Genomic DNA, 13,318 nt, shown 5'->3' on the forward strand with positions numbered 1-13,318 from the left:
ACTTCACTTTTTTCTTTATTCAGGGTCTATTGCCACCTTTCGCACCATACAGATATCTTATGTCTGAGACGGCTGCTCAGATTGTCTCCTGTGTCGTTAATATAAATCAGGAACAATAGACGGCCTATAACACTTCCTTGGGGAACGCCTGATGTTACTTCTGTTTTACTCGAAGACTCTCCGTCTGTTACTATGAACTGTGAGCTTTCTGACAGGAAAATACGAATCCAGTCGCACAACTGAAGCGATATTCCATTGGCATGTAATATGGTTAGAAGACCCTTGTAAGGAACAATGCCGAAAGCCTTCTGGAAATCTAAAAATTTGGAGTCAATTTGACATCCCGTGTCGATAGCACTCATTACTTCATGAGTATGAAGGGCTAGCTGTGTTTCACGAGAACGGTGTTTTCTGAATCCGTGCTGTGTGTCAATAAGTCTTTTTCTTACAGGTAATTCATAATCTTAGAACACTTTATATGTTCCAACACTCTACTGCAAATCGACATTAGGGATATGGGCCTGTAATTCAGCGGATTACTCCTATTGCCCTTTTTGGATATGGTGTGACTTGAGCAATTTTCCAGTCTTTGGGTAGGGAACTTTCTGTGAGTGAGCAGTTGTATAGAGTTGCTAAATACGGTGCTATTGTATCAGTATGTTCTGAAAGGAAACTGACTCGTAGACAATCTGGACTGGAGGCCTTGCCTTTTTTAAGTGATTTAAGCTGCTTTGGTACACCGAGGATATCTACTTCTATGTTTCTCATCTTGGCAGTTGTTTTTGATTAGAAATCATGAATATTTACTTTGTTGTCTTTGGTGAAGCATTTTCGGTAAACCGTGTTTAATAACTCTGCCTTAATGGCTCTGTCATCAATCAGTGACTTCACCATTGTTATCACACAGTGAAGGTATTGATTGCGTCTTGCCACTGATGTGCTTTATGTATGACAGAACGCATTTGGGTTTTCTGCCAGATTCTGAGGCAGAGTTTTGCAGTGGAAATTATTAAAAGCATCTCGCATTGAAGTACGCGCTATATTTCGAACTTCTGCAAAACTTTTTTCATTGCTTCTGGAACACTGATCTCACCCATTTTGTACCATGTGGGATTGGTAACATCACTTACTAATTTATGGGGTGTGCATATATCTCTCAATTGCCATCGATACTGTCTCTTTGAAATCATTGCACATATTTTCTACACATACGTGATCAGATCAGGAGTGGAGACTGTCTCTTAAAAAGGGGTTAACAGCATTTTTATCAGCTTTTTTTAAATAGATGTACTTTGCCTTTATTTTTGGTGGTTGTAGGTACTACAGTATTCAGCCTAGCAACAACTGCCTTGTAGTCTCTAACCCTGTATTCGTCATGATATTCCCTATTTGTCCATGATTATTTGTTGCTAAGAGCTCAAGTATGCTTTCACAAACATTTAGGCTTCGAGTGAGCTCATGAACTAATTGTTCAAAATAATTTTCTGAGAAAGCATTCAGTACAATTTCGGATGACATTTTAATGCCTGTCGCCAGCTTTAACATACAATTTATCCAACATATCAGGGGTATTTCTTGACAGACATCATGTTGACGCCAGTGACTTTTTATTTTCACTATTGCAATTTTGGCCTTAGGCCATTATCAAGTGCAGATGTTTTGGCTTTACGCTGTATCTACTTTATACATGCCAACACATTTATATGTCGTCATCATTTGCTGTTATATACATTCGTAAGGCTGTTAAGTAGTGCGAGCACACATGTCCATATATCGTAAAACAACACAGTCTGTACATACATATGTTGATTCCACCATCACTAGTAACTTTTGCACTAAACCATAGAGTGTGAAAACAACACAATGTTCCCTATGGTTGGGAATAGCAGCGATATCAGTTCTGGATTTTACAGAAATTATGATAAATCTTTAGCAGTAGTAGTACTAGTAGTAGTAGTAGTCGTCTGACAGGAGGAAAAGAAGTTAGTACCACACTGAAAAAAAAAAAAAATTACACCATCGTCTTCACAATGCAGGTCACTCCTCCTCTAACATCACAGCTCCAACAGCCACACTCTACTTACCAGAAAATCAACAACCAACAGAACCCTCCACCCCTTCCCTTTTTTCCTATCACAATTGTCTTTTGAACATTATGGTATTCCTTAAGTTGTGTAGTATTGAAGATCATGCACAATTAGCAGTAACTAGTAAGTAACACGAAAGTTCTGTAGAAAGTCTTGTGTGTGTGTGTATTCTTTTTTTAAATATAATCTTATGACTGACAGTGATGTGACTAGATCAACCGAGTCTTGATTTCTTTTTGGTATTGCACCTATATGGTGTGTTGCTTTTGCTGTGACTGTTCAAAATGAACCAGAATTGTCATACCAACATAACCACTTTCTCACAGTAGTCAACTCAGATACTTTATTTACTCAAGTCCACCTTTCGAACTTTATATGTGCAACCTGCTAGCAGCTATCGAAGTTTCCTTCTGTTTCCTCATATAGTCAACTCTCTTTATAGTCAAACTTCTAGGACTTATAGAGGGGAGTGAGCACACAATATTTTGAATAGAACCAACATCCGAAGGAGTACCGCTTCCATTCTATGACAGTTTCAATTCAAATGTTCAACTCATCCGCTTCTGTTTGAGGAACTGAATTAGGCATGAAACAGTTCAGTTACCAGGTAACATTTTCAAACGAAACATACGAAAATGTTTGTATTAAAACTTAAACGGTACATGTTTATATTATTCAAGAATAAAAAGAACCCAGCACACTGTATGTACAGAAAATAATGTCTAAGTGTTAAAACAAATAAATGTGCTTAATTGATAGATGTATATTTCATTGTGTTTCCTTTTGAATTGTTCCCTAATAATTGTACTGCATCATGCCTAATTCAATTTCTCAAGCAGAAGTGGACGAGTTAAACACCCAATTTGAAATCATCATAGAATGGAATGGAAATAATACATGTCAGGATATGAGTTCCTACTCAAAATATTACGTACTCACTCTCCTCTACAAGTCCTATAAGTTTGCAATGGAAATTTCAAAACACACTGTATAGTTTCACGCGTCACCTCCCACCCACCACCAACCACACTACTAGTGATATTAAGAGTATCTTATTCCTACAGTATTTTTTCCCTAGTTAATAGGCCAAGTATAGCTAAGTTTTGGTGAAATTCGTCCTTGTATCCAAGAGTTACACTAACATGTCAACCTCTTCTGTCCCGTTTCCACCCCACATTTCTGCCTCTAGTAGGATCTGTGCTAGTGTACCACCACTTTCCTCCACCACCACAATGGTAACTTCCACTTCAGGTATATCTTTGACCTCCATGTTTTCCAGGAGCCACACTTTTGTAACCATCACTACCAGTATTTTGTTTCCATTTCGGCGAGGCAATATGTCCTGGCCACACTCCTGAAAACTCAGCTCACATTATGCGACATGTTTTGTGTCTTTAGCCACCATGCCTCCACAGAATTTGCTTTAATGTTAAAGTTTCATATTCAGCACCAGCTACCACAGTTTCTTTCACCCCAGCAAGCAAGATGACTTCTACTGCATCTCCTGCATGCCATTTTAGACCTGCATTTTCCTAGAAGATTCTCACACTTCTACAAAGTCTGATGTCGGATGCCTGGTTCATCCCACTGGTATCAGTGCTTGATTACTAAACATGTGCAGTGATCATTAGTGCAGTGACATGATTAGTGAGTGCCAAAAGTACCAGGCAAACTATTTTACCAGTCTCATGCCTGGCCATTTTTGGCACCCCTTTACTGCCAAGTGTGCCCAGAGACAAATTGTTTCCTGACCATGCTAACTCCCTTCACCAGCAGACAAGTCTGTTCTTTAGTCTTAATTTAGACTCACATAGCAACTCATATATCTCCCTTTTGTTTGCTTTGGTTAGGTAGGAGGTACGAACACGCCAGTAAGCTTCCCATCCACCCCTGAAGCAGCAGGTCCCATGCATTGAGCTCAACTCAGTATTCTGTAGACTCTTCTTTGGCACTGTAAGATACTGAACGTTGGTCCAGCAATATCTCCTGCAGTTGTTTAATTTAGTATCTGCTCGTGAACATTGTTTGTTGTAGCTGTCAGATCCCTGGAATAACTGTAAGATACTGAACATTGGTCCAGCAATATCTCCTGCAGTTGTTTTATTTAGTATCTGCTCGTATATGTTGTTTGTTGTAGCTGTCAGATCCCTGGTATAAAGTCAGGATTAATTTTGTAAAAAACAACCCGAGTTTCATTTCTACACTCACGGGAGAATGCCAATCATCCCATGCATCCCCCCCCCCCCCCCCCCCAGTGTAAGCAGTTAACATGGTACTTATTTTATTGTAAGAGTAAGGAAGAAAATGACGTTCCTCCAGTAATGTTATCATAAACCCATCCTTGTTTTTCCCCCACATAGTAAGACTTGTGTATCAAATTTGGTTGACATTACTCCAGGCCTTCCAGAAATATGCTACACAGGTCATCCCTTTCAACCACCCCTATTTACCCTACAATATAGATGGCGTAGTAAGGACTGTCAACAATTAGCCCACCAAATGCAACAGCAGTGGGTTCAACACAAATGCAGTTGTTCTTGTTAATTTTTACACATCACCCCATTCACAGCCTCACTCCACTTTTAAGGGTGTGTAGACTGTCTTACCTCAAGAGTTTATTTTTCCAGATAGTATGTCATGCATGTATCATATTTGATTGAAATTATTCCAGGTCCCACTCAATTCTCTCGCCAAAAATTCTGCATATTTCAGTTTGCAGTGAATGTGATTTAACATTATGTGTACTGCAATACTTTGTGGCATCAATGGATGGAGAATTTTTTAGACTTTTTGGAAAATCCTCATTTAATTTCCAAGTTTCAGTTAGTAGCAACACATTTTCTGTGCTTTTTCAGTCAATTAAGATAAGTTCTCAGCTTGTAGAATTATGGAGACTCCTTTTTGACCACAAATACCTATGTTTCCTTTCGTAGCAACCACCCTAAGGTTAACAGGATTGATTTTGCTGTTGATTTCGTTGTCATACATACTTGGATAGTACACCAACCTTTCAATAGGGGGTAAGAAATTGTGAAAATTCTCTTGTTTCATTTTTTATTTCAGTTAATTGTAAGTTTTTAGTATACCAGGCTTTAACTATTGTTTTGACGGAACTGCACCCTACAATTTCTAATGTGTTTATCCTGTCTACTGTCCAATTTCCATGTTTACATTGGAAGCCTGCTACTAGCTGTAACAATTTTGGCTTCTTTTTGTTCAGTTTTGCTGATGATGCTTTACTGGAATGGTAAATTATTTCACAGACTTCATTAAGTTGGCCATTTGTTACAATAATCCCGAAGTAACATCTTTAGCCAATTTGTGTTAAGCACAGATAGCTTCTAACTGAACAGTCTACTTAAATAAATTACGTTAGATGACCGAAGATTATGACTTTTGCCTCTGCATCATTTAACATGTTAATAATGTCAACTAAGGATTCCCTATAACCCACATTGATTTATGTATATGTATCATAATTGTACAATAACTTGTAACCATGTGGACAAACCAAGTGTTTCACAGACAATCTGGCAAACACTCCAGAGTGCTGATGAATCTCCATTGTATAGCTGAGAGCTACAACCTTTGAATGTTCAGGAACTACATACACTCACAACAACTCTATGTCTAGAGTGACTCATTGTTGATACTTGCAGAATCTAGAAGCTTCATCTCCCTATGTGGCATATGATGTGGCATTTCATAATTAAGTTTTAAGAACTTTCAAAAATTGCATGATGAGCTGGTTATAAGAATTTTGTGTGCAGTGTTTGCATATCTTATTTGTGTAATGTAGCTATATTTAACAAAATTTTGTTTCCCAATTTATGTTTCACATTTCAATTTCTAGACTTGCATCAGCATGGAGAATTTTATGAAATCTCTCAACTTGTATGGATACATTTCTAATACTTTTTAACTTTATGTTCTGTGAGGATTCTGTTAATGTGCTTTACGGTATATATTTCATGCATCCAACAGAAATATCTGTGATAATAGTCTATTCCTGCTGTAGCCGTAAGTGGTATAGATAACAGAAATGAAGTCAATGAGAAACATATTCATCACAGCTGGCACCATACAAAACATACACGCGGAGGATTAGTAGACATGAAAATTACAATGTTGTTATGTATTCCTTTGTACCACCTATTCACATCTCTATCATTACCTAGAAAACAGGTCAGTTTTTACACAAGCAAAAAAATTTACTCATTTTATTTTGTACAGGTAAATACAATTATGTACATTACAACACACTTTATCAGGATGACTGACTGATCACAAACAATCTCACACACGCACGTATCTGCTTTATGGTTTTAGATATACAAAAGCTTATATAGTGGAACACAAAACTGAACCACATCATCACAACATTGACACAGTGACTTAAATCAAGGTCCTGAAAAAAATTCGCGCTCCTTATATTTTCTTTAGAAACTACTAACATATGTAGGTCTGTTTATGAAACAGTACATAACTCTGCACAATTAACAAAAATATTTTTTAAGTTAGGAGGAAAAATAAATAACATCTCTGATGTCCATAAGGAAGTCCTTTTGTTGTTAGTGTGTTCTGACCCTAATAACTATCTCAAAGAACTAATACCAATATGTCTTTGCTGGAACCCTGTCTTCTTTGATACCCATTGAATCCATTATGTCCATTTCAAAAGTTTTTAGTTTTGGTTCAAATGTAATTTCTGCTACTTCATCTCTTCCTGTATCCTTCTCAGACTCTAAAACAAAAGACACACAAACTTAGAAACTTCTTAATAAATCAATTCTTGTACACAGTCAGGCACTGCTGAGAAAGGCATACACTAGTATTTCCTAACCACAACATTACTGCAACTGGCCGCCCATGGCCATTATCAGAAACACATCAGTGCATCGCATTTTAAATGATTTTATGACAGTTGTCCATATATTATCCAGTAGTTCAGCTTCTCTTCATGAGATATCAATTCACTGTAAGCTGACCGAAATGTCACCACTCCCAGGTGGAATAATATTGTGGTTGATTAAAATCAACAACACCAACTATAACACGCTCTTTACAATTCCATACTTAAAGCAAAAGCCACAAATCTGTGAAAATACTGAAACTTGATAATCAAAAGTGTCAATAAGCCATCTAACAATTGTTTGACTACTTATCAATACCACACAAAGTACTGAGGGTAACAGTAGCACAAATTTAATTCAATAGTAGATGGAATAGGTCGAGACTTTGTTTTCACAAAGGAATGATAGGGGGAAAGTGCAAGGAAGTGAAGAGTAGATAGAAACACTCAGAATAAGATTAAAAAAGAGAGTTAATATTAGATAACTGAACATAACACAACTAAATTTTTTGCCACTGATAAAACTGAAATTTGTACAAGGTTAACAAAAGCACAGCTGTTTGGATGTCCGTACGACTCTGTAGCATGAAAAATTACTATCATAACAGCCCATACACAAAAAAAACATACACTGAAGCACTAAAGAAACTGGTACAGGCATGTGTAATCACATTCATAGATATGTAAACAGGCAGAACGTGGCACTGTGGTTGGCAATAGGCAGTTGATAGATTGGTTAGTGCTGCTATAATGGCAGATTATCAAGATTTATGAGATTCTGAATGATGGCGTTATAGTTGGCGCACGGGTGATGGGACACAGCATCTCCAATATAACGATGAAGCGGGGATTTTCCCTACAATCATTTCATGAATGTACTATGAATATCACGAATCCGGTAATACATCTTGATGACCGAAAAAAATCATTCAATGGGACACGAGTGTAACTCTTCTGCCAATTTCTGCAAATATCAATGCTGGGTCATCAACAAGAGTCAGTGTGCAAACCAATCAACAAAATATCATCGATGTAGGCTTTCAGAGACGAAGGCCTACTCACGTACCCTTGATGACTGCACGACACAAAGCTTTATGCCTTGCCTGAGCCCGTCAACACTGACATTGGACTGTTGATGACTGGAAACATGTTGCCTGGTCAGACGAATCTCATTTCAAATTGTATAGAGTGGATGGATGTGTATGGGTATGGAGACAACCTCATGAATCCGTGGACCCTGCATGTCAGTAGTGGTTCAAGCTGGTGGAAGCTCTGTAAAGACGTGGAGCATGTCAGCTGAAGTGATATGGGACCCCTGAAATGTGTAGATATGACTCTGATAGGTGACTTGTACATAAGCAATCTGTCTGGTCACCTGCATCCATTCATGTCCATTGTGCATTCTGACAGACTTGGCCAACTCCACCAGGACAATGTGACACCCCACACGTACAGAATTGCTGTAGAGTCATTCCAGGAACACCCTTCTGAGTTTAAACACATCTACTGGCCACCATACTCTCCAGACATGAACATTATCGAGAATATCTGGGATGCCTTTCAACGTTCTATTCAGAAGAGATCTCCACCCCCTCACACTATTACGGATTTATGAACAGCCTTCAGGATTCATGGTGCCAATTCCGTACTGCACTACTTTAGACATTAGTTGAGTCCGTATTAGGTTGTGTTGCAGCACTTCTGCACGCTCTTGGGGAGCCTACTCGATATTAGGCAGGTGTATCAGTTTCTTTGGCTCTTCAGTGTATGTCAACTATTATTACATCTAACATGGCGTTACAGTAAAATCTTTTATTAAAAGTTCACTGCAGAATCACTCTCTCTCTCTCTCTCTCTCTCTCTCTCTCTCTCTCTCTCTCTCACACACACACACACACACACACACACACACACACACACACACACACACACACACCCACACACACACACACACACACACACACCCCTCCTGGAATAATCTGCTTGCTGCCTTACAAAGCAAGAGTGATTCCAAAAATCATTTTGAAGGTAATTAGTTCTTTGTCCCAATTATGCGCATGTTGGTTAAAATTATCTGCAGAGACCTACACCGTAAAACAGTTGTTTCTACTTTTGCTTTTGTGTTTCAAAGCTATTACATGTTCCGTGAGAACTCTTTGGTTATCAATCTGAAATTTTGATTAATTGAGAACTGCTTGTGTGGCAGAAAAAGGCCAATTTTACATTAAAACTAAAATAATGTTCGATAAGAAAAGGTCATATGTATTTATGTTTGTGAGGCACCATACAGCAGTACCATAAGACTTAAATATTACTTATTTGTAAACTTTTAAAAACTTTCCAAATCAATTTATCATTTTTTACATGAATTCATTTGTATATTAAATGCTGTAATAGTTTTAAGTCAACTGCCATCTTTTTTAATCTCTCATACTTTTCTTGAACATTTCTTATCAGTAATTAAATAGCACATATTGCAAATGACAATTATGCTGAAATATGTTAGAGCATGAATATAAAAGCTGAAATAACTGTGTTTTGGAAAGTTGGACTTGTACCAAATGGTATGATGTATGCCTTTAAAAAAACTGCACCTGACACACTGGTGACCCCTCTCCACAAATGTTCTAGAGACCATACACAAGGCTCATACTGAAAGTAGTGGGCACAGTTTTTAAATCTCTTAATATTTATTTTTTAGCTAAACCAAATATGTCATCGTAGTCTACAGACCTTACTCTCACTTTTCAGCATAGTCTCCATTTCTTTGCATACATTTTTCACACTGTTCCATAAGCTTGAAAATGTCCTTATGGTAGAACTTCATTCCAACTGCACAAAGACATTGAGGCACTGCTTTCTGAACATGCTCCTCCATCTATTAGTGTTCATCGCCTATCACAACATTTGTCAAAAAATAATCGCCTTCATTCTGAAATCTCTGAATGAGATTCTGGCTGATGATTCTTCGCTGAAGTTTGTGGTATTCAGTCAATAAACATGGGACCAGCAGACACAAACGTTTCGATAACATGAGCTTTGAATCATTTCTCGAACTGCATTTTCTTTAATGAGCTTACCAACTCTTTCCACGGAGGGATTTCGCAGGCGACTGCTAGAGGGCTCATCTTGGATACTCATTTTCCCATTTGAAATGCTTCACCCACCTCCCAACACTGCTTGCATCCATTCAGACATATCCATAAGCAAGCAGAAGTCCGAGCTGAATTTCAGCAGCAGATTTTCCCTCTTTGACAAGGAATGACAGCATGTTTTTGAAACAAAATATCAATCTCTGCCATTTTGAAAATACTGCCTGTGGTCATGAGATAGACACTAATGATATCACAATACGGCAGCATGTGGTGGACAGTTTCTAGAATTAGTCCTCTTAGTCATTTTTGTTACACGGTTGGAATTTGAATTTTAAGAGGAGTTGCTCATGACTTTCGGTATGACACTCATAATATAAATAAATACAACTTATCACCATCATGATGTCTAATATCTAATCTGTTATCTGTTGTAGTGCTCTTCGGGTCACATGGAACTCTGAATGAAACATAGATAACTTTAAAAGAAAAATTATCACACTATCGAGGGTAATCTTCATTTTTCATATGGGAGCACACAACTATACAGTTGTGTCATTCATTTAAAATGCTGTTTCTTAAACAACTGAAACTTAAATGAAAAGTAAAATTTGACACACTTCAGCTCAAAACTGTAAGATCAGTGTGAACTATGGGTAATAAAAAAAGCAACGGAACCTCGCAGTCATGTTGCATCACGGAAATAAAAACGTATGCTAAGAAGCTCTTGAGTTTTATATTTTAACAGAAATAAAAAATAATTTTCCAGGTTATATAAATGTCTTGCAAGAACTTGATTCAACCTCAATGCCATGTTTTTGTAGTATACATTATGTTCATTAAGACCTCCCTTAACTGTCAGTTCCAGAAAATTCTGTTTTAACTTCTCACTTCTAATTTTAAAGTTCCACTGTCAGTGGTCTCATTTAACATCAAGTCCCGGTTTCACTGTACTTACCATAAAGGAGGACTTTATTATAGAACAAACATGGATATCAGAGATTGAAATTGATTCCTTCTGCATACAAATCCAAGTGTTCACCATTACTCTAGAGGAAACTGCCACCAGAAATGTAATGGTTCACTATTCTCCTCAGAGAAGAAAGGAGGAAGGAAGGATGGATGGAATCTAACTTGAGCTTTGAAGTTGTCAGATACAGAGCAAAAACTAAGACTGTACAAATACTGCAAAAGGCACGAGAAATGGTCTTGTTGAAGAAACCATGCTGACATTTGCCTCAATTGATTCAAGAAAATTCATATTAGGATGGCTAGATTACTGTCATGTCTGGGTGCAAATAGCCCTTCACTAGACAACAATCAATTACCTTCTAGAACACTTTCATACACAAAGCTAAATCACTGATGTCATTCAAATGGGGGGAAAAGCCTGAAAACATTCAACAGCTGCAGTACAGAATCAAAGAAAGTTCTGAACACTGGCTTGAAGTAAAACGAAGGTCACTGCATAGTTGTGTGTATCTTCTGTCTTGAACATCTTCCTGAATGTAAAAAAAAAGAAACACTAAGGCAACAATGTGGCAGCAGTAGGGGAGATGCTTACAAGACCAGTATGATGCACAGTAAGAAACCATTGAGAACCTGGAAGCTGAACAAATAATTTTCTAAGGCACATGCTTACCTTTGTAAGTGTTCTTTGTTTTATAATCATGAGTTTCTGCTGCCAATTTTGGAATGGGAATTATCCTTCCCGTCCTGACAGAAACTCTCACTTTATCTCCATCTTCCGTATAACGCCACTCCACAGCTGCTGGTTGTCTGAACACAGGTAATGCACATTAAATTGGTCAGGTAAGTTCCACATTTTTGTTTCATATTTGAAATGAATTAAATACTACAGCTTGTAGTTTACAAACATCACTTTTGCTTTTTTACTAAGAAAAACTTCCCTATGTAATTAACTTTTTTAAAGTGGCGTATTTCTAAACTTCAACAGATCCATGAGTCATTTATTTTGTATGGGTTTTGTCATGTACAAGATTACTGAATAAGATTTTAACCAAATACATATTAAAAATAACATAGAAGTCATTGGGAACAACAGCAAATGCATGTTACATGTCAACTAAATGTGCTGTTTTCTTAGTAATACCTCTCAAATTTCCATACCTAGTGACTATAGCACATGGTTATGACTTGCAACTATTTCAAAGAAAGAGCATGTACAAAAATGGTACAGTAGTTGCAAAAATTATCAATAGAAAATCTGCAAAACTAATGCCTATCCTCAGATTTACTGAACATGATATCATACGTTGCTTCTACCTCAGGACAGTTCGTACATCATACACCAACAGAAGAAAACCATAAGATAATGCATTCAGTCCATGACTGAATGACGCACAGAACAGCAAACCTACACCCGGCTCTTGCAGTCCAATAAATTGGCTGTGCAGTGCACTGCATTGACACTAGCCGCTCAGTGCTAGAATTTCAACATCGCCATACAGCACAGACTTCCTCATTCTGAGACTCAGTTGTGAAGGACATAGTGGAAAGTCTTTAATTAATAGAGATAGCAGTTCCACTTTGGACAAAGTATGAAATACAGCACTTTCTTTGACCAGCTCATAATGACATCCTTGCTGTGAAGATCCTAGTGATGCATCTATATCCCAGCACGTATCGAACATCTAATGAAAGACTCAATTATATAGGAGTTCTTCGCTGTAAAAACAACATCTCAGCTTCTTGAGCATCCGTGGCCACATTTGCAAGGGCACAGTCCTTAGGTTTAAAAAGACAGAGGCAAATATTGTACATTCATTCTCTCAGCTCACTTGGAAATGGCTAAAAGGTATATGGCTGAAGTACTAGTCAAAGAAACAGAGTTTCTGTGACTGCACACTTGAAATAAAATTGTACAAATAACATTTTGTAAGACCTTTAGCTGCTGTTTAATTTATTCTTTACTGTGTGATGGTTTCAGACAGAGACCATTTTCCAGCCTCTATTGCACACATCACAGATATGAGAAAATGACATTTGAAAATTGTAGTAAAATACACAAGCAATACCATGTCAAAAATATAACGTAATGCAGAGGTAGATGCATGGAATATCTGTTACAGACAACTATCCAAAGATTACACAAAATATAACAGAAAAGAATTGCTTGCATGTCTAATATTACTGCAGTCTAATACATACAATCACAGCACTCACTGGTGAGAAAGTTAATATCATTTGGCAGCTGGAGCAACACTAGCACTCTAAGCTCCAAGTGGTGAGAAAGCAGTCAGTTACATGCACTGTAAGGATTATTA

General features: G+C 37.5%; 1 protein-coding gene across 1 annotated transcript in view; it reads right to left on the reverse strand.

The window, feature by feature from the left end:
• Positions 1–6,292: 6,292 nt before the first annotated feature.
• Positions 6,293–13,318, reverse strand: part of LOC126273467 (probable 39S ribosomal protein L24, mitochondrial) — a 45,920-nt gene continuing 38,894 nt past the window's right edge. Inside the window, exons 4-5 of the mRNA XM_049977028.1 lie at positions 11,674–11,810; positions 6,293–6,831 (exon numbers count right to left, since the gene is read on the reverse strand). Coding sequence (XP_049832985.1) covers positions 6,695–6,831; positions 11,674–11,810 — 274 coding nt within the window. The 3' untranslated portion in view covers positions 6,293–6,694. The remainder of the gene's footprint in view (positions 6,832–11,673; positions 11,811–13,318) is intronic.

The sequence above is a fragment of the Schistocerca gregaria genome, chromosome 5 (genome assembly GCF_023897955.1).
Source record: "Schistocerca gregaria isolate iqSchGreg1 chromosome 5, iqSchGreg1.2, whole genome shotgun sequence".
NCBI classification, from domain to species: domain Eukaryota; kingdom Metazoa; phylum Arthropoda; class Insecta; order Orthoptera; family Acrididae; genus Schistocerca; species Schistocerca gregaria.